The sequence below is a fragment of the Chlamydomonas reinhardtii genome, chromosome 7, assembly GCF_000002595.2.
Source record: "Chlamydomonas reinhardtii strain CC-503 cw92 mt+ chromosome 7, whole genome shotgun sequence".
Classification (NCBI taxonomy): domain Eukaryota; kingdom Viridiplantae; phylum Chlorophyta; class Chlorophyceae; order Chlamydomonadales; family Chlamydomonadaceae; genus Chlamydomonas; species Chlamydomonas reinhardtii.
This window is the reverse complement of record NC_057010.1, coordinates 1,708,188-1,728,985: the sequence shown is the minus strand read 5'-3', so window position 1 is coordinate 1,728,985 and position 20,798 is coordinate 1,708,188. Positions and strand designations below refer to the sequence as shown.

The following is a 20,798-nucleotide window of genomic DNA, read 5'->3' as shown; positions in this document are numbered from 1 at the left end:
GCAGCCTGCCCAGATTACGGTCGAATCGCCGTTGATGTGGTTTTACAGCACAGAGCATGCCCCAATGATCGTAACGGCATTCCGCCCTGTCTTACGTATGCTACGACCATGCAGACATCACCGGCACACCTCCCCATCCCAATCGCACCTTCAGTGCGCAGCCCACACTCGAATGCACGCCTTGCCCACTCACAACGCACTCAAAACGCGCGCAGCCCACTTCCCCACGCACCCGCATCAGCCAATCCCTCCCTCCGTCGCCCCCACGTCCCCGCCCACCGCCTCCTCATTTCCCTGCGCGCGCCGCCGCCAGTTGCATCAGCTGGTCCAGAGACACGGGCGCCCAGCGCGAGCCCGGCAGCTGCGCCCGCACCATGCCGTTGATGTTGTCCAGGATGACGCTGACGTGGCCGAAGCCGTACACCTGCAGCCCCTCGTGCATGCGGCCCACCTTGGGCTGGAACTCGATGCCGTGCTCCTCCGCGAACTGCATCACCAGCTCGCGGATGGTCAGGTCGCGGCTGCTGGCGGCTGCGGCTGCGGCCGCCACGGCGGCAGCCGCAGCCGCGCCGGGATCGACGGCGGTGGGGCCGCCGTAGGCACCGGTAGGCCGCACCGGCAGCGTGCCGTCCTGTGGCGGTTGAGGAGATGGAAGTGAGCATGGGAGGGTGGCGTCTCAAGCAAGAACCACCAGTCCTCGATCACCCAGCTTTACACGACCCCCTCCAACACACAGTGCCGTTGCGAGCCTCATGGACTGCATCTACGCGCCTCCGCCTTTCCTACTCCCTCCCGGCTGATTCAACCAATCTCCTCTTCCCCTCCCTCCTCCCCCTCCTCGCCCACCTCCAGCACGCTGTTCATGGTGTTGAGCGCGGCGTTGAACTGCCCCCGCACGCGCTCGTGGTCGAGCAGCCCCTGCGGCACCGCGCTCTTCCAGCCCAGGTACCAGCGCGTCACCTCGTCCAGGTTGGCGCCGCCCGGCTGCGACAGCCACGCCGCCAGCACGCCGTGCCACCTGCGCCGGCGTGCGAGGAGGGGGATTGCAAGGATGTTTATTAGGAAAGCGGTACAGGATGCACTGAAGACGGGGAGGGGAATTCCATTCATGGTTAGGTTAAAGAAAGTGGGGACGTGCAGATGAGGACGGAGGAGGAGGACGGGGACGGCGCCACGCAGCTGAATTAAACTGAGCAATGCGGGGCAATGCGCTGCTGCGGCCGACTGCGGCGCCGATTGCTTAGCCGCACCCACCGTGGGAAGAAGGCCCGCTCCAGCAGCCCCGCCATCATCTGCGCGCTGACCACGTCGCGCCAGCTCATGGCCCAGCCCCACGGCTCCAGCTGCTGCGCCGCCGGGTTGATGTCCATGCTGCCCAGCGCCAGAGCCAGCTTGGGCAGGATGGCCTGTGGGCAGCAGTGGGCAGCAGCGGTGATCGCGGGTGCGCGGGCGCCGGCATGAATGGTTGAGGGGACTAATGCGAGCGACGACATGAAGCCTGGGGCCAAGCAGCTGGCCATGCGATAACATATACCCACGCCCCACACTCACCTTGGCCATGAAGGCGTCCCACTCGGCCGCGCCCCACACGCGGTGCCAGGGCGCCAGCAGCGCCAGGGCCGAGCCGTCCTGCGGGTGCCAGGCCTGGGGGCACACAGGAACACAGGTAGACCGGGGGAGGTAAGGATTGGGGCTCGGCTGCCGCGCGAGCCATGGTGGCAAGTCTGTGCGTACCGACGCCAGCCGCAACCATTCTCAAGCCAGGCATACTTCCACGCCACCTCCACGCCCTTTCCCTTGCACCTGCCCGTGCGCCCCCGTGACGTGCTGCACCTCAGACCTAGCGCCTCCCGCCCTCCCACACGCCCCTCGTTCCATCCCACCCTCACGCCCGCCCCCACCTGCAGCGCAACGTCCAGCTTGTGCCGGATCTGTGGGTACAGCTCCTCCAGCGCCTTATCCAAGACGAGGAGACAGGGAGAAGGGGCGCAGCGGCGTGAATAGGATAGTAGCATGAAGAGTGTGCCATGTGTGCCATGCAGAGCACGCAGTTGTTGGGGCCTAGCGACCTGCCTGACACCGTGGGAGATCCTGAATGCGCCACCCGGGAAGAAGCCACAGCCATGCGCTAAGGGACCCGGGCACCCACCACGCCCAGGAAAGGCAGCCAGGGGAAGAGCCAGGCGTGGATGGGCACCGTCTCCTGGCGCGGCTCCCACTCCGCCACGGCGCGCCGCAGCTTTGGCAACACCAGCATCTCAAGCACGTGCGCCAGCGCCGAGGGCGGCAGCAGCGGCTCCCAAGCCTGAGGGTGTGTACGTCCAACGAGTTGGGGCATGGAGCCAGGGTACAGGTGCTGGGAGCTTCTCCTCACCTAACTCTGACCATTTCGGCAATCCAAGTTGTCTCCATGGCATCAACTGGCACGCAACAAGCCCCATTGACTCACACGAAATGCCCCGCAACACAAGCACCAGTGCCTGCCAAGGCCGCGCACATCCTGCCCGAGCCCCTTTCACGCTCTCTACCTCTCGCCGCCTCACCTCCAGCCACGCCAGCAGTGGCTCCGGGTCGCGCGGCTCCCAGCCGCTGAGCGCCGCGCTGCGAAGCGGCGGCAGCACCACCTCCCACACCAGCAGCGTGTAGGGGTCGTCTCCGCCGCTCCCCGCCCCGCCGCCTCCTGCCCCAGAGCCGCCGCCCGCCTCGTCCGCCCCGGTGTGGACGCCTCCTGCCGAGTCGCCTGCCAGCAGGGACTTCCAGGTCCGCATCTCCTCCAGCCCCCGGCGCGGCTCCGTCAGTGGGTTCCAGCCGCGCATGAGCGCCTGCGGAACGCGGGTAGAGGCGGCGTGACGCAAGCGCCCCAGATAACGTCAACGTGCAACCCAGACCACTGGCTCGTACACGACAGCAGACCTTCACAACGTGCACACTGACAGGCAGCCAAAGGCAGGCAATCAGAACGGCGCACACACAGGCGGTGCAGGACTGCTGGTACCTCCTTGGCAGACACTCGCGCGCGCACCTGCATGCGCGGCAGCGCCTGCGCCAGCGCCGCCTGCGCCAGGCCGTACATGACGTACTCCTCCCGGTACTGCTGCCGGATCCTGCCGTACGCCGCCGCCAGGTCGGCCAGGGAGGTGGTGGCGGCCGGCAGCTGCCGTAACGCCTCCACCTCGCCCGCCACCTGCTCCAGCCGGGCGCACGCCGCCGCCTGTAAGGGCCCATTCATGTAGCGGGCATCGGTTGGTACGCGTAGAAAAGATTCGTGCAAAACCCCAACACGGCAAATCTGCCCCCTGCAGCATCAACATGGTAGCCCGCAAAGAAATCGTACGTACACGGATTCATGGTTCCAGCACATTGGGGCCCACACCCCTCTTGCACCTCAACTCCACGCACGAGCCACAGTAGCAACCGTCGCCTCCCCTAGTCACCTCCCAAAACCCAACATCCACAAACGCACCTGCCGGGCGTCCTCCTCCTCCAGCCGCTGCTTCTCCCGCGCCAGCAGCGTGGCCGTGTCCTGTCATGATGGACATGGATGCAAGGTGAATGTCAATCAGGACGGGCACATGTCAGCATACCATGTCGGACACTGGCACGGAAGCTCAAACTCTACTTGACCTCCTGGCTTCGCCTATGAACTCACTCCTCCCGGACGCAACCTGCGCCCACACCAGCACCTGCAGTCGCAAACTCGCAATCCACAGTCGCAGCCCCATCGTGGCACAACCTCCGCATGCACGGCAGCTTCCCTTCTCTGTAACCCCGTCAGCCCCACCTGCAATGCAGTTCCTGCTGTCCTCTGTCCTTGTCCCAAGTCCAACGGCCACCCGCACTACGCACCCATCACCGCCGACCACCGCCCACCACTCGCCAACCGCCGCACCTGTTCGTGCCGCAGCTTGGCGTCCAGTCGCCCGATGGCCGCCTCCGCCATGTCCACCAGCAGCCGCAGGTTGTGCTGCAGCTCAGGCATGGGCGTCTTGTCGCCTGTCAGAGCAAACGGGATGGAGAGGTGGGCGGAGGGGTGGAGCGGTGGGCAGGGATGCGGGGTGCGGCAACGGTTCAAGAGGTTGCGTGTGTGACAGTGAGGCAGGCCAGCCCTCAGGCAACCCGCATGCGCCTGCTCGCGCATTCACACTGGCCGCGCGCACGCACCCGTGTGCGTGGTGGTCTCGGCGTTCAGGTGCTCCAGGTTAGTCACCAGTCGTGCCTGGGGCCCTCGCATGTCCAGGATGGGCTGCGCCGTGGCCCCCGGACCACCCGGCCGGTCGGCAGCATCCGCCAGAACCTGCGGGGCGGTGCGGGAGTGCCGGGGGCCAATTTAGGAGCCAAGGTGAGATCCGATGTGAGGTGCCCAAGTCGGCAGCCGTGCGTCAAAGAAACCCGACAGGCGCATTGGCACTGTGGCAGGGATAGACGGACGACACTGGGCACGCCTGCCATGCCGCAGCCTTGCACAGTCCTCTCGGGCTGCAAACCCACCCGCGCCCGTGCAGTCGTGTACCTGCACCCACACCGCACGCGGCGCACCTGGTCTGCGGTGCGGTACTCCCTCCGCACGCGGACCTCCTTAGCCTTCTTCTTCCAGGCTCCCTTGACCTGGGTCTGTGGCGTGAGCGGGATAGGGGGAAGTAGCAAACTGCGGAGTGACGCAAGGAAGGCGCCGAACACCACAATGCCGGAGGAAGCGCCAAGAGTGCTCCTGCCACGGTCTGCGCTTCGCATACTCTTCACCGCCGTCCTACTGGCCGAGCTTCATCCGCCCAACCTCAGCATGCAGCATCCCACCACCCACCACCTCGGCCCTCTCACAACAACCTCCGCACCTCCCACCATGTCCGCTTCGCCCCGCCCGCACCTTGTCCTGGTCCCTAGCGTCGCCCTTGCCGCCTGCTGCGCCCGCGCCCAGCCCGGCGTGGCCCTCCTCCGCCTCCCGCCGCGCTCGGTCGCCCGGCAGCTCCATCTTGGGCTCCTCGCGGTCGCCCACACCCAGACCCATGCCTTTGGGCCGCATGCGCGCCTCCACAGGGCGGGCAATGCCCTGCTTGTTGCGACCCAGGCCCTCGCCTACGTAGGAAATGATGCGGGTGTGTGGCCAGCGGCGCTCACATCAATAGCGGTCAGCAGCATGCATGAGACTGAGCGACCATTGTGGGCATGTGGCGAGCGGCTTGTTCAGCAGTCTGCCCCGCTGCCTCAAACAGCAACCCACGCCTCGCTCGTACGTCCATACCGATCCCACGCCGCCACGCCCACCACCCGCTCAACTCACCCGCTTTGTAGCCCATCTTCTCTAGCAGCTTCAGGCCAATGCCCTTGGTGTGCTTCTCAAAGGTCGCAAAGGTGGGGTCGGTGCTCAGGGTGGCTGTGCGCTTCACCTCGTTGCGCACCGCCGCCTGCTCCTTCTGCAGCCGCTGCTGCGCCTTCTCCAAGATGCTGTGCACACAGCAAGGCGCGCGGCGAGAGGGGGCGGGAGATAGAGAGGTGATTAGGAGGAAGAGTAAGACAGAGTCGAACGATGCTGCAGTCTCACAATTGGAGCACTTTCATCTCCGACCCTGTCTTCGCCACTGGCTCCGGCCCATGGCGACGTCCGCTCGCACCCATAGGTAGCCCACGTATACTAACAAGAATCAGGGCTGCTGCAGCCAGGCGATCGATCCATACCACTCGCGCACGGGACGGCCCCGAAGGCCCAAACCCGTGCTACTGGCGTGCTGCGCACACCCCGCTACCCCACCCACCGCTTGCCGAAGGCCGACGGCATAATGCCACTTTCATCATCGTCTTCATCACCAGGCGCAGCGCTGCCGCCTCGAGACGTCGTACCCGCAGACTTGAAGCCCAAGCCTCCGCCGCCCCCGCCGCTGCCTAGCCCGCCCCTGCCTCCACCTCCGCCCCCGCCTGCCCCGCCGGCGCCTAGCCCCAGCCCGCCACGGCTGCCGCCGATGCCTGCCCCGGCACCGCCGCCTCCAGAGCCAATGCCACCCCGTCCGCTGCTGCCAAGCCCGGCAAAGCTGGGCCTCTCATCGGCGTCTGCGTCCGCGTCCGCGTTGGCTTCCTCACTCTGCGGCCCCTCGCTGCCCGGCCGCAGCGCCGGTCCGAACTGACGCGACGAGCCCGCGCCGTCACCTCCTCCTTCTTCGTCTTGATTCGTCGTGTCCTGCACGATCTTGCCGCTGGACACGAAGCCCACCGGTTTAGTGTAGTCCCGCTCGCCCCGGTCACGATCGAACCCGCCGCGACGACGCCTCCGCTCGTTATCGGAGACATCCGAGTCGTCCGCAAAGACGCCATAGATCTGGTCATCCTTGGTCTGCGTGCGCTTCTGTCTCTTATTGCGGTAATAGAACTCGCCGTTAATCCATTCCCCGCCCTCGTAGTCATTGTCCATGTCAAATCTTTCATAATGCTGGAATTCATTGGGGTTTGCCATTTTGCTTGTGGCCTACGGTGTGGTTCAGTGCTGCTTTAGGCTGGTGGGGCGCTCCGAGAGAGACTCCTGGCGCCCCTGATAGCTGTAGAAGATGTTAGGAATGCAGCTTGATAAGTTTGCAGCTAGCGCGTGCAAACACAACACAGAAGTCTTGACGGATGGTGACCCCATCGCGTGGCCTTTCGTATGTTTGACACAACTACGTGCTTCGGAGCACATCCATATTTTACTTGCAATAACACATATCAAGCCCGTCTCTGTGTGTGCAAGAAGCGTTATATCCACCAAACCCCACCCCACGCCAGCACGCTCATATTATTTGCTTCATTCCATCACCTTTTTATTGCTTAAAGGTTTCATAGGCGGTCCTCAATAGGCAGGGGCTGAGCGTAGGCAAGCCGCCGAACGCCGCCCGAGCTTCAACTCGTTCCACCCTACCTGACGGGCCCTTATTAGGCAGTGGCGCTGAAGAATGCGTGTTGAGAAGTGCTGGTTCTGCTCGTCGTCCATCTACCCTGGGCACGGCATCACCTTTGTGCGCAACGATGCCACGGTGTTTCGCTTCTGCCGCGGCAAGTGCCATAAAAACTTCAAGATGAAGCGTAACCCCCGCAAAGTGCGGTGGACGAAGTCCTACCGTAAGCTGGCCGGCAAGGAGCTAGCGGAGGACGCGACCTTTGAGATGGAGAAGCGGCGGAACCGGCCCGAGAAGTACAACCGCGAGCTGGTCGGCAAGACGCTCAAGGCCATCGGGAAGATTTCCGAAATCCGGCAAAAGCGCCAGGACCGCCACTACGAGAAGCGTATGCTCAAGGCCAAGAAGCAGCAGCTCAAGGCCGACAAGCTGCAGCTGGAGAAGGAGGTGCACCTCATCAAGGCGCCAGCGGGCATCCGTGCCGAGAAGGAGAAGCTCAAGGAGCCGGTGCGCAAGCAGGCAGACGCCATGGAGGAGTAAGCGGCTCCGGCCATTTGTGGAGCGGCAGCAGCAGGTGCAGCGGCGTTGGTGCACGCCAACAGTGGCGGCGGCGGCGGCGGCGCCGGCCAGGGCAGCGGGGATGTCGACGGTGGCAGAAGGGGTGGCTGCTGCGTGGTCGGCGGCTGGGAGGGTGCGTTGGCGCGGCTGCACCAGCCGCAGTGGTGGCTGCTGCACGTGTGTGGGCAGGCCGCATGGGCCGGTCCGCAGCGGCGCCCTTGGCGCATAGCCGTAGTGCGTACGCGGTCGACGTGTTTGGCGGCAAAGCAGCGCGATGATTGGGCGGCTTGCGCCTGGGCCTGTGGCCGCTGTTGTGGATGGCACGGAGGTTGCCAACGTTAATTTGGTTTGTAGCGCGCGCCTTGCCGTTCAATCCTGGAGCGTGGGCCAGTCTTGCTGCTGCGATTGGAGCTTCGGATGGAGATGCAAACGCGCGGCGCAATAGCGCGAGTGCTGTGCGTATGAGCAGACGAGTGTACAGAGGGGCATGACACATCAAGGGTGTCACGGTAATCGTGTTGATGGTAAAGCACGGTACGTGCGTCGGCATGGCAGGATAGAGTGCATTGTACAGGCTTCGTGAAGGCCGAACAGTAGACGGGTTAGCGGTGCCGGTGATGAGGCGCCTGGATGCTCCCTGTTGCGTATGGTGTGTCGCCCGGGGCTGCGGAAGGGCTGCTGTCGGGCAGGAGCGTAGCACCTGAGGACTGAAACGTGATTCGTAGGTAGAAGTGAGCGTGCGTGTTTTGTGGAATGGTATCGTTTGTCATGCCGCGCTTCACATAACAAGGTGACACTGGCGAGGCTCATAGAGGTGGTAGGGAGGGTGTCGAAGCTACGGACAGCTTGCGTGCAAGTAGGAAGGCGAAGCTGGGGCACAGCTCGCGTGAAAGAAGGATACGCTGGGCCCTGATGCGCCAGCACCGAAGGAGGTTGGACGAGTAGTGATGACGCTGGCGCTTGGCTTTGTCTTGCGCGGTATGCATTTGCTAAGCTTGCGCGCTTGGCCGCCTTGTAATGCTACGAAGGTGAAGCGGACGATTATCCTGTTTACGTGGGGGTTGGGGACGGAATGGCCCGCAACTGACAGCAGGGGCAGCACGGAAGCAGCGACAGGTATCGGGGTGTGGCCACTGGTCAGCACGAAGCAGCACAGGGGCTGGCTTGAGAAGCAAGCAAGCAGCGCAAAGCCGCCAAACCGCGGAGCAGGTCGCGCACGTCCGCATGACATCACATAGTGTTTGCGTTGCTGGGCTGGCAGGCTCGCACTCAGACTATGCCACACGACGCACGGGTGCCACGGGTTGTAGTCAACATCAGTTCCATGCTACAGTCTCCCAGCATAGCTGCGAATTCATCGACGCATGCGCTCTTCCAATGGAGGTTGGCAAGGCGTCAAATCTCGTGCGGCAATGCAGCCGCGCAGTCGCTTCGTTGCTGTGCGTACCGCCCACCAGCACCCCTGCCATCCGCGGACGACGCAGTGACGCACGACCATTTCCATACGTAGCACGAGTCCACGGCCGCTGGGTGATAACGCCTAAGCCCGGGACCCGCCACGCTCTTCATTCCAGCATTCCTCCCGCCCATCTGTCCACATTCCACCAGGCGTCACGGTTTACCCCCTCACACCTGAACTCGGCCACTTCTCCTCTACAGAGTGCAAAGTCAGGGATGCACCGCCGGTGCCCCTGGCCCCCTCTAATGCTAAATGCTGCTCCTCACCTCATGCTAGCAGCGCACCCATTGTCAACGACAGCCGCCATCAATAGACACAATCAGGACTTTCAGGACCGACAGGAATTGCGGACTCAAGCTCAAGTCGCTGCTACGCTTTGCAATGCTAGTCAGCTCATGACAAAACTATCACAGCCCCAAATGAAAGCGTGGAAGCGTACATCGTCATCATCGCCGGTGAGGCGCTGATGCCATCTATTGCTGTCTGCATGCGTGCTGTGTATCTCAAAACCACGCCGATGGCTCTTTGCCCACCACCTGTCACGGTGACATCCCCACCCAAAGACATAAGCCACCGCATGCCACTTCTCTTGGGGCTTGACATTCGGTGTTAACTCATAATCCCCAGGTAAAATTCACCACCAGCACTATCCCGTTCCGTCTTGTCCCGTCCGCCTTTAGGCCAGGTCGAATGAGCGGCTGGCCAAGAAGTGCCCTGGAATTTAAACACGACTCCCTCTGCGCACACCAGGACAGACGGTACCGCATCCGTTCCCGCTTCTGCTTATCATGGGCTGCGTTCTGGCGTCTCACATCTTCCGACCGCCTTGGTAGCAGCATTCCCCAGCGCATATCGCGATGATCAAGATAGCTAGAAAAGCCATACAACTGACCCGGAAGTAGCGGTTCACCTTGCTGCCATACATCCGGACACCAGGGCCTCAAACCATCTTGTGCTGCCCCAAGTAGCGGTTGCACTTGGGGCACGAGTGCTGGCAGTCCTGCAGCCGGTGAAGGCACGCAGCAAACCGCAGCGACGTTATGCGCGGGACAATATACGGTAAGCATTGGCAGGCTTGTGAGTAGGTATGATGAGCGGCCGCTGTATGGCTGCGCAGCGTCTTGTCCCACATCTACCCACAATCACGCGTCCGTGCCACCTACTGTTGCAATAAATTGTTGTCTGAGCGTCAGCACAGCCCAACCGCTCAAGTGAGGGGGCAGCTGCTATTGCACTCCTCCCGCCGTTACCCAGCGAACACAACTGCTGGCCGCCCAGCGTATCCCTGATTGGCCACTATGCATTGCTTCTGAGGGCACAATTGCGAACCCCGTCACGCAGCCTCGCTCGCAAAACACGTTGCTTACCTTGAGGCCGTCGACGCAGAAGGGGATGAGGCAGCAGCCGAATATGCCGCCTACCAAGCAGATGCCGCCCGCAATCAGCCACGTGCCCAGGCCTACGAGTGGCGTTTTTTGGGGGGGTTTCATTCCAAAGGTTAGCAGCTGTGTCACATGCCTCCCTGGTCCCTGTGGACAGGAAGAAAGCCTTTACGCGGGCCCTGAGCTTAAAGTGGTGCCCAGTCGTACATCAGCACCAGCCCATGTGCAGCGCCTATCGCTCGTGCACGTCACGCACGCGCGCAAACAGGACGAACACGCGCGCGGGCACCCCAAGCTTGACAACAGGGATAGGAAGCCACGTCCTGACATCGCAAGCGTCCTCCCGATGCCGGCCCAAAGGAAAGGGCGCTGACTAAGGCTGCCACATTCGTGCTATGCCGTCAAAATGCATCGGGCCCTCGTGCTGCTGCGGGAGTTGTAACGCGCACACTGACACAGTACACATATGCAGACGCGAGCGCTCATCCGGATTGAACATGATGCGCGTGTCCACTTGCCCTTGGCAGTGGGGGCACCACACCTGCGATGTAGACATGGATGGCCTTCTGTGAATGGTGTGTGCGACAGGTAAGGTGCGTGCTTGGACTCGTCTCGGGCCAGCGCATTGATCTAAGTCATGCCTTGTATTGCGTTCGCGGCTCTCGAAATCACTGCCACGCTTGCCACCGATAAGCACGGCTCACCGAAATGGACTGGCCGGGCCAGTAGTGAGGCAGGGCCTGAGGCTGAGCTGGCGCTGGCACCTGAGCAAAGGCCAGAAGCAGGGCGGGAACATGCATAATGCTTGGGCGATCGGGTGCGATTCTCACACACCGCGTGATCTGCCGGCGCACAGCAGTGCCGGACCGTCTCCAACCGTCGCACCGACCCGCAAGTACGCGCATAACGAAAGGCCACGAGGATTGGGTTCTCACCATCATCATCATTGTGCCTGGGGCTGCACCAGGCACGTACGAGCCCTGCGGGTACACCAGTTGTCCCGGCACCTGCTGGCCTTGGGGCGGCGGGTAGGGATGCTGGGCAGGCGTCGGGTACTGTCCAGGCGCCATCTGGGGGGCCAGGCAGGCCAAGGGACCGGCGAGCAGGCGGTCGGCGGAAGCGGACGCAACTGAACGTGCGTCTGCCCTGTGTTTGTCAACCTCATTCAGTTGTGTATGGCGAAATGGTGTAGCAATTTGACCAAGGGTTTGGGCTAGCCCATCACATGCAACTGACCCCCTGTAACGCACCGCCGCCACTTACAGGCGGGGGATACGGGTAAGGTGCCGAGGGCTGGGAGTAGGCAGCGCTGGGTTGCGAGGCGCCAGGCACGCCGCCCGGCATGGCCGCGTACGAGGCCTGGTGACCTACGTCAGGTGCTCCTCCGGCCTGCGCGCACATGGGCAGCCAGGCTTGTTAAGTTCGGGGTTGGTCAGCACTGCTGGTCAGCACTGCAATACGCAAAGTTGGCGAGAGGCTGGCTTACGACTAGGCACGCAGGGCTGGGCAGCAGACTCGTGCCAGACGCTAAGGTTGTCGAGGTCCCAGACAATCTAGCGGGTTACAGTTGCTACTACCGACAACAAGCGACGGGTTAGAGCACGGTGTGCGCGAGTCGTTGAGGAGTCTGGACATACAAAACCCAGAGCGCTCGCGCCTCGCTATGCTGCTAATGTGCTACTGTGCCTAGGCGCCTTCAAACGCGCTCACAGCCAGTGCTGCCAGGATTGCGTCTCAGGCTAAAAGTGGGAGACTCACCATTATGACCTGTGTTTGACGAAGAACGAGGGCTTTAGTAGAAGGCAGAATCGTTCTACAGATTTCTCTGTATGAATGTGACTGGGGAAATTGTGACGGAGTCCTTGATGAACATGAAAAAATGGAAAGAGTCGTGTTTTCCATGCATGGAGCCGTGCGCGGCTAGGGCGATACAGAAGACTCTCCTGATAAGAGCTCGAGTCGGGTATGGTGAAGTAACATCATCGCGGCAGCGGGCGAGAACGTCAAATTTGCATTTCCCGTGAACTCTCTCCGCGGATGGTGACAGGGATGGCGGTTGTGTGAGCGCGCGTGCGCAGGCGTGCGCATTGTCCGTGTGGGTCAACGCCCGTGCCCTCAGATAGCACAAGATAGTGTGATGGTGATAGCTGCAGAAGCCAATCAGGATATGTCACGGACGAGCCTGCACCGCATCATCAGGGCCGACACACACGCGCACACGCACACGCACGCACACGCGCGCGCGCACACACGGATTGGGATTTGGAACTACTGCGGATTGGGGAGCTGCTAGCCACCGCCGCGCCGCGCCTGCTGCCACGCCTTTCTACCACACTATCGGATGGGCGCACTCGGCTGATGCGCGGTTTATTTCTGGCACATTTGAATGATCCCTGACATGACATTGTAAATAATAAAGGGGCTGGCTTGCACCTGGGCACAACAATTTCAGATTCTTGACCACCGTGCTTCCTATCCTGAACTACGGTATCATCCGGGTGTGGATGGGCACCTTTGTTCCCCTCGTCATCATTTGGTTGCCCCTGTTTGACGAGGGGCTCTCCAGGGGGGCGTAGAACCTTCCGAAACAGATCCCATGCTTCAGAGGGATAGAGCTCAACGAATAAATCACGAATCCGCTTCCAAAATCGAGAATGTATGGGTTTCTGGGTGCAAAGTTATGGATGCGGATGTTACAGAGGGGACAGTCCCAGCTCCCGAAGACGCCGAGCCATCACATGCTATCAGGGCCCAACCCCGACTTTGCTGCAAACCCTCCCGCGGGCAAAGTCCGTGTGACTCCGCGCACAGTGAGTCCTAGCCAAGCCTCAACCCGCCAGAGCCCCACCGCTGTGCCTCAACGCCACAAGCCTAGGCACAGGAGTGCCGGGAAACGTCTAGGCCGCAGGACACACGCACAGCGCACGCACTAACCAGGGCGCAAGCGTCCAGGTACTAGAACGGTCGCCCACACGTGCATCCTGCCCACACACATAGCCACCAACCACGCACAACCTCTCACGGCGAGGGGGGCGGGAAATCAGCGTCATACGGCAAGCGCAAAACCATGCCGTCACCAACAGCCCGAGATATGAAGGGATGCGCAAACGGCACAGCGTCCCAACCCTTTGGCCTGACACCCAAAGTCACAAACGTCTGGAGACGACCCCAGAAGTCAGCTACGACGGCAAGTCCAATGCTCAGCACCCGGGCCGACGGCAGCTTCGCTCGCGCCGCCAACCCGGCCATAACCACACGCTGCCGACCAAAGTCCAGGGCAGACATAGCAGCGAGACACACCACATCCCACACAGGTGGCGCAAGCCCCGCAGGCGGGCGCACTAACCACAACTCCTCACGAGAGAAGGCACTTAGAGCCTCCTCCGGCAGGAAACCCATAGCCATCCCCATACTTTCCCGCAGTGACAGCGCAACAGTGCAGTCCCAAAACCAATGACGCCGGTCCCCATCCTGCATGTCCACCCCACACGCCCAACACGGGTCAACAGTAACGCCTCGCGCCCGCTCGCTAGCATGCCGTGGAAACGCCCAGCAAGCGTTGGCGGCCACACGCCACAGTGCTTCCTTATGATGATTCTCCCATTTCAGCGACCACAAGCGGGCCAAGGTGCACACGAAGGCCCCCGCCGCCAGGGCAGCCCCCACCCCCGACACACCCGCATCGCACACATACTGCAAATGCTTAGCCTTCAGGGCGGCTAACTGTGGAGCCATTTGTAGCACGGTCCCCGCCTTCACCGTGTAGGCAGTGAGCAGGATGGGCGGCCCCCCGCACTGCAACCATCCAAGTCCCCGCACCACCCGTTGCACCGACTCCGCCGTAGCACTCACGACGTCGGCCACCGGGAGCGGCAGCGCGGCGGCAGGCCCCCGAGCCAGCTGGGCCGCACGCGCGGCGGCAGCCCAGCCGAGCCATCACATGCTATCAGGGCCCAACTTGACTCCACCAACCCCGACTTTGCTGCAACGCCAGAGCTCCACCGCTGTGCCTCAACGCCACAAGCCTAGGCACCGGAGTGTCGGGAATCGTCCAGGTAGGCCGCAGCACACACGCACAGCGCACAAGACAGCGCACGCACTAACCAGGGCGCAAGCGTCCAGGCACTAGAACGGTCGCCCACACGTGCGTCCTGCCCACCCACAAAGCCACCCCTCAAAGTGGCCGGTCGGTCAGTCGGTCGGGGGTCCCAAGAGGTTTTGCACAGGTTCGTGCCAAGTTTTGTTCCTAGCGCTTCTGTCCTGCAGCGCGCGGCGCAATGGGTGCAGCTCAACGATGCGTGCGTAGGTATACCCCGGACTCAGCACACGTGCACAGTCTGGGGCAGTTTGTGGAGCGGCAAAAAAATAGTATAATGGGGGTTCTAGGACAGCTCCGACTAACCCCCAACTAACTCGTGTACGGCATTCCCACCCCCCTCAGCCGTACAGGAGGTAGCTTGGCGGTCGGCAGCTGCGCGAGTGTGAGCAGGTAGTTGTACGGCTGCCCAGCTCGGAAGCTACCTGACTGTAGTGACGCACACGGGCAGTTGGTGCTAATCGGCAGGCGCGCGAGTGGGAGCTGGCAGTTGAGCGCGCACGCGTGTGGGAAGCTGCCGGTGGAGCACGGCGGGTGTGGTGGTAGCTTGCGGCAACGCGCACAGCATTTCACCGTTCACCACCGCCAGGATGGGGTGAGTGGCGTCAACACCATCCCAGCCCTTTTAAGGCACGCCGAGCTGCGCGAACTGCATTCGCCGCGACCAGAAGTCCGCGACTGCGCGAGCGCACGCAAGCTCGACGGGGTTGACGCCTGGCTGCGGCGGCGTCAGCTGTGTGGGCGGGATCTCGTCAAGATCGGGTTCCGCCTCCACTGCACCTGCCACCGCAGCCTCGGGAGCTGCTGCTGCCGCCGTCTGAATTTCCAGGGCTGCTGCGGCGCGCGTCATCCCGCGCAGCCGCACCCGGCGACGTTCTGTGGCGGCCAGCGCCGCCATCACCACCACGTCCCAAACACACTGCTGAAAACCCGGTGGCGCCTGGACCAGCCACAGCTGGGCTTGGCTGATGGGAGCCGGACCGCGGTTGTGTGCGTTGATCTGCGCCACCACGGCCTTCGCCACCGCGCAATCCCAGAAGTGGTGCTGCCGTGGCGTGGGCGCGGCGGCGGCGTGTGCCCCCGCCGCGGCGCCCCCATGGCCGTGCTGCCCACAGCCGCATGGCTCACGGCGAGCCAACGGCATATGCGAATTTCCCGGCAGCGGCACTGCGTCGATGGCCAGCCGCCACAGCGTCTCAAAGTGTCGCCGTTCCCAGCTTACCTCCTGCCAAAGGCGCGCCAGGGTGTCCCTAATGGCGCCAAGCGTTGCAGCCGCAGCTGCTGGCAGGTCCTCCCGCCGCACCACAGCGCGCGGCGGCAGGCCCTGTGCCGCGCGCTCATAATCCTCGTGTAGGTCCGCCCGCCGCGTGGCCACATGTGTGTGGGTGGGTGGGTGCGTGCGTGCGTGCGTGCGTGTGGGTGCGTGCGTGCGTGCGTGCGTGCGGGTGTGTGCCAGCTGCTCGCTGAAGGGCTCGGCATCTGCCCAGTCCTCGCCCTCATCCTGCTCGCTGTGGCCCACCCCCAGCCCAATGTCATGCCAGAAGTCGCTGTCATACTCGCTGGCGGTGCTTCTGTGCTCTTAGTCGAAATAATCGAGGTCGCTCTCGTTGTCCAGCGGTCGCGCTTCCGCCTTGAATCCTAGGGCTTGCAAGTTGTTTCTTTGTGTGTTAGCATGTCTCAGGTGCAGCAAAAGGTGAATTCCAGGTCGGGCTTGCAGATGATGCGGGTTCAATTTTGCGACGTGGGCTCGCAGGTGACGCTCGCTAGGTTGCTAGCATGCTAGCAGGGACTTAAGAATGGCCAAGGCAGACTGATGTCCACCTCGTTGCTTTGCTTGCTGGTCAACGAAGGGCGCTGTACCAGATGGAAGCCCGCTTGCGTTTTTTTCAATATGAGCTTGACGCACACCATATTTCACATACTGTATCGGATATAAAGATTACCTGTCTAACCCCGCTGTATCTTCAATTTCAAAAGCAACTTATGATAAGCCTGGTCTAGGATCCCGCCCGGCCGACCCCGCTTGGCCGTGACGGCACTCTCGTGACGGCACTTCTCCGGGACTTGAGCCGGGGACGCGACCGGCCGTACGCGTCCAGTTTTTCGCGCGGGAGCGTCCCAACCCGCTTTCTTATGACCTTTACTTTAACTTGGGCAGCTCCCAAACACGCCTCACAAATTTCCTGGGCGCGAAGCACCAATTGAAACAAGTTTCGCGCAGAGTCCCGCGAATGCACGGGCGAATAGCTATGTACTTATATCTTTGCGCTCGAGTGCGATTATGTGTCAGAGGCGGACTAAAAGCTGGTCCTGGGCCATGGCCCCGCTCTATGCTTGCTCCGCGAGCCATGGCGCGGGCCCTGGCGCGCACTGCTAGCGCCCGCCGAGCATTTCTACCTTGCAAACTATAACCTTGCATACTCACCCAGCCGGCCCGGCTCCGCAGCTCCGGTGGGTCCCGCTGACAGCTGGCGATGCGCATGCCCTGCGCGCTGCCCTAGCGCCCCCGCGCGCGCTCTGCTGCTGCTGCTGCTGCTGCTGCTGCTGCTGCTGCTGCTGCTGCTGCTGCTGCTGCTGCTGCTGCTGCTGCTGCTGCTGCTGCTGCTGCTGCTGCTGCTGCTGCTGCTGCTGCTGCTGCTGCTGCTGCTGCTGCTGCTGCTGCTGCTGCTGCTGCTGCTGCTGCTGCTGCTGCTGCTGCTGCTGCTGCTGCTGCTGCTGCTGCTGCTGCTGCTGCTGCTGCTGCTGCTGCTGCTGCTGCTGCTGCTGCTGCTGCTGCTGCTGCTGCTGCTGCTGCTGCTGCTGCTGCTGCTGCTGCTGCTGCTGCTGCTGCTGCTGCTGCTGCTGCTGCTGCTGCTGCTGCTGCTGCTGCTGCTGCTGCTGCTGCTGCTGCTGCTGCTGCTGCTGCTGCTGCTGCTGCTGCTGCTGCTGCTGCTGCTGCTGCTGCTGCTGCTGCTGCTGCTGCTGCTGCTGCTGCTGCTGCTGCTGCTGCTGCTGCTGCTGCTGCTGCTGCTGCTGCTGCTGCTGCTGCTGCTGCTGCTGCTGCTGCTGCTGCTGCTGCTGCTGCTCCTGCTGCTGCTGCTGCTGCTGCTGCTGCTCCTGCTGCTGCTGCTGCTGCTGCTGCTGCTGCTGCTGCTGCTGCTGCTGCTGCTGCTGCTGCTGCTGCTGCTGCTGCTGCTGCTGCTGCTGCTGCTGCTGCTGCTGCTGCTGCTGCTGTAAGTGGTGTTGGAGAGCCGTGTGATGCAAGCGTAAGAGTTGGCGTAGGTGGAAGGGTCAGTGCGGTGGAATGGGCACAAACGTAGGTTCCCCAAAAGACACGGTAGGAGGACCAGTGCGTGCCGAAGCACGCGTGAGCAAAAGGCAGGCTAGGAGTAAGGACAGAAACGCACGCACGCCCTAAGGGATGGGTCCGAGTTCCCAACACCGCATTCGCACTATAATGCAGTAAGGCAAGGCTCTCACGACGCGTTTCGACCGTGCCAAGGGTCTCATCAGGTGAGTTCTGCAAAAGCGTGCAAGTGCAAGTTCCCATCCCCGAAACCCGTTGGGTAGCAAGCCGTCTACCCAAAACCCAAGCCCAACCCAGCCCCTGGTCCTTAGTCATGTGCGTATGAACGGTGACGCGTCAGAACTTACGCTGCGTTGTTCGGAGTTGATGTTGCTTGAGCTGGGGGCTCGGTGGACTTGGGCGTTGGCCTGAGGCACGTACGGGTGCGAGAGAAGGGCGGGCAGCGTGTCAGATTGGCAGCGGGGTGAGGCGAGAGTACCGGTGCGGTGTCAAGTCTGGTGACTGGCATATAGCGCAGCGCGCGTAAAGCATAAATCAATATGGAGCTATCGATGCGTGTGCGCTCGCTTGTGTGCATAATTACCAGCGAAGTGATTAGGTCGTAGGGGAATCAGGGCATCCGCAAGCGCGCCAGCTCGATACGAGTTCCCAGCAAATACTATGTTGCATGCATAGGCTTGAATTTGCAGGAGATCATGTTTGCGGTGGCCGTCGGGCAGGAGGGAGGAAGAATTGCTTTAGGCATCGCCGAAGCATCCTAAGCCAAAGTGCAGCGTGGAGCGAGGCAGAGTACTTCATCGAAGCTTTGAATGCAAGTTGTAGGGAAGCGGAAGCGGTGCAGGGTTAAGTACCGGTCAGGACGGGGGAAGGCGCAATTTGAGTACGGCGCATGCAGCGTGGAATTGCGGGGGGGTTTCGGGCTGTCGAGCATTTGAATCTCCGCGGTGGATTCCGCTGGATTGGCGAAGTGGGTCGGTTGGTTGCGGCGCTCACCTGTTCTTGGATGTAAGAGTTCCTTGGCTGCTGCTGCTGCTGCTGCTGCTGCTGCTGCTACGCTACCCCACCATAGCGCAGAAAATCCCGGTGCATTAAGCCAGTAAGGCGCAGTTACCATTACCCCAAGGTAGCTGGTGCTGCTGCCTTACGGCACAGCACCGCACCACTTTGGGAGCATACGGTATCGTTGTTAGTAAGGCGTAAAAAACGGAGGGAGACGTGTACAGCATATGCTTACGTGTGAACGTGTGACAACGTGGCTGGCAGGGGATGTGCCAACCGTGTTGTCGAGTAACGGAGGGTGTTTAGGTCTGTTGAGGGTCAGTGCGGAGTAAAGTCGGTAGGCGCGCAGTGGGAAGCCCTGGGTAGGCGGCATTCCCGCGGTGGGTGTGGCAATGAAGCAACACACCATGGTCACCGTGTGCCGGCGGTGGGCCATGGGTGCGTTCATCCCGTGTTCGTGTACACGTGGACAGTTCGTATAGTTCGTGGAAAATATGGAGACAGGATGCGAGAGTATAATGGGATCAGGGCTGTGCCCATCACCGCCACCAACTCGCAGAGCCAATGCCTCAAGTGTGGTTCGTGAGCGCGAAAGTGGTTAGTGGGCGCATAGCGGGCTTCGGTACTGCGACCGTCACCACCGCATCCCACCACAGTCGAGCAACACGGAACCGTGCACCCCTGGGTAACCAAAGAAGTCACGCACCAACACCATTCCGATGTTGACCGAACCTCACAGCCAGGTTGCTTTCGTGTCAAGACATGACAAGTGCGTAAGGCGAAAAACGGTAAATGTCAGTACCCAGGTGGCGTGCAAGTTTGCCCTCAGTATGCAAAACTCCTCCGGGCTTGGCAAGCCAAGCCCCATGCGACAACCCAGCCACAGACTGACATCAGTCGTGACCAAGCGCGAAGAGGGTATGTGCTGCTGTAAGTGGTGTTGGAGAGCCGTGTGATGCAAGCGTAAGAGTTGGCGTAGGTGGAAGGGTCAGTGCGGTGGAATGGGCACAAACGTAGGTTCCCCAAAAGACACGGTAGGAGGACCAGTGCGTGCCGAAGCACGCGTGAGCAAAAGGCAGGCTAGGAGTAAGGACAGAAACGCACGCACGCCCTAAGGGATGGGTCCGAGTTCCCAACACCGCATTCGCACTATAATGCAGTAAGGCTCTCACGACGCGTTTCGACCGTGCCAAGGGTCTCATCAGGTGAGTTCTGCAAAAGCGTGCAAGTGCAAGTTCCCATCCCCGAAACCCGTTGGGTAGCAAGCCGTCTACCCAAAACCCAAGCCCAACCCAGCCCCTGGTCCTTAGTCATGTGCGTATGAACGGTGACGCGTCAGAACTTACGCTGCGTTGTTCGGAGTTGATGTTGCTTGAGCTGGGGGCTCGGTGGACTTGGGCGTTGGCCTGAGGCACGTACGGGTGCGAGAGAAGGGCGGGCAGCGTGTCAGATTGGCAGCGGGGTGAGGCGAGAGTACCGGTGCGGTGTCAAGTCTGGTGACTGGCATATAGCGCAGCGCGCGTAAAGCATAAATCAATATGGAGCTATCGATGCGTGTGCGCTCGCTTGTGTGCATAATTACCAGCGAAGTGATTAGGTCGTAGGGGAATCAGGGCATCCGCAAGCGCGCCAGCTCGATACGAGTTCCCAGCAAATACTATGTTGCATGCATAGGCTTGAATTTGCAGGAGATCATGTTTGCGGTGGCCGTCGGGCAGGAGGGAGGAAGAATTGCTTTAGGCATCGCCGAAGCATCCTAAGCCAAAGTGCAGCGTGGAGCGAGGCAGAGTACTTCATCGAAGCTTTGAATGCAAGTTGTAGGGAAGCGGAAGCGGTGCAGGGTTAAGTACCGGTCAGGACGGGGGAAGGCGCAATTTGAGTACGGCGCATGCAGCGTGGAATTGCGGGGGGGTTTCGGGCTGTCGAGCATTTGAATCTCCGCGGTGGATTCCGCTGGATTGGCGAAGTGGGTCGGTTGGTTGCGGCGCTCACCTGTTCTTGGATGTAAGAGTTCCTTGGCTGCTGCTGCTGCTGCTGCTGCTGCTGCTGCTGCTGCTGCTGCTGCTGCTGCTGCTGCTTCCGATGGTGCGCGGTGACAATGTGCTGGCAGCTGGGCGGTTCCGCGCTTGGGGCGCGCCGGTGCAGGTGCGGACGGGCGGGG

General features: G+C 61.8%; 5 protein-coding genes across 5 annotated transcripts; 1 reads left to right on the top strand and 4 right to left on the bottom strand.

Annotated features, from left to right (window-relative positions):
* Positions 1–30: 30 nt before the first annotated feature.
* Positions 31–6,554, bottom strand: CHLRE_07g325713v5 (uncharacterized protein). Its single transcript, XM_043064044.1, has 15 exons — positions 5,751–6,554; positions 5,279–5,442; positions 4,865–5,073; positions 4,537–4,611; positions 4,162–4,294; positions 3,890–3,993; positions 3,464–3,523; positions 3,023–3,211; positions 2,544–2,822; positions 2,150–2,305; positions 1,902–1,955; positions 1,552–1,644; positions 1,255–1,406; positions 847–1,018; positions 31–631 (listed from the first exon to the last, which is right to left on the bottom strand). Exons 1-15 carry the CDS (start codon positions 6,440–6,442, stop codon positions 287–289), a joined length of 2,877 nt encoding a protein of 958 aa, XP_042922611.1. The 5' UTR covers positions 6,443–6,554; the 3' UTR covers positions 31–286.
* Positions 6,555–6,677: 123 nt separating this feature from the next.
* CHLRE_07g325712v5 (uncharacterized protein) lies at positions 6,678–8,447 on the top strand. Its single transcript, XM_001702821.2, has one exon. It carries the CDS (start codon positions 6,915–6,917, stop codon positions 7,395–7,397), a length of 483 nt encoding a protein of 160 aa, XP_001702873.1. The 5' UTR covers positions 6,678–6,914; the 3' UTR covers positions 7,398–8,447.
* A 235-nt stretch (positions 8,448–8,682) lies between these two features.
* CHLRE_07g325711v5 (uncharacterized protein) lies at positions 8,683–12,234 on the bottom strand. Its single transcript, XM_043064043.1, has 7 exons — positions 12,015–12,234; positions 11,520–11,645; positions 11,192–11,326; positions 10,961–11,020; positions 10,731–10,797; positions 10,242–10,333; positions 8,683–9,874 (listed from the first exon to the last, which is right to left on the bottom strand). Exons 1-7 carry the CDS (start codon positions 12,015–12,017, stop codon positions 9,815–9,817), a joined length of 543 nt encoding a protein of 180 aa, XP_042922610.1. The 5' UTR covers positions 12,018–12,234; the 3' UTR covers positions 8,683–9,814.
* Positions 12,235–14,192: 1,958 nt separating this feature from the next.
* On the bottom strand, positions 14,193–16,594 carry CHLRE_07g325710v5 (uncharacterized protein). Its single transcript, XM_043064042.1, has 3 exons — positions 15,847–16,594; positions 15,575–15,697; positions 14,193–14,781 (listed from the first exon to the last, which is right to left on the bottom strand). The coding sequence occupies exons 1-3, from the start codon at positions 15,850–15,852 to the stop codon at positions 14,665–14,667; spliced, it is 246 nt and encodes an 81-aa protein (XP_042922609.1). The 5' UTR covers positions 15,853–16,594; the 3' UTR covers positions 14,193–14,664.
* Positions 16,595–16,642: 48 nt separating this feature from the next.
* On the bottom strand, positions 16,643–20,484 carry CHLRE_07g325709v5 (uncharacterized protein). Its single transcript, XM_043064041.1, has 3 exons — positions 19,984–20,484; positions 17,927–18,045; positions 16,643–17,562 (listed from the first exon to the last, which is right to left on the bottom strand). Exons 2-3 carry the CDS (start codon positions 17,951–17,953, stop codon positions 16,774–16,776), a joined length of 816 nt encoding a protein of 271 aa, XP_042922608.1. The 5' UTR covers positions 17,954–18,045; positions 19,984–20,484; the 3' UTR covers positions 16,643–16,773.
* Between the last annotated feature and the right edge of the window lie 314 nt (positions 20,485–20,798).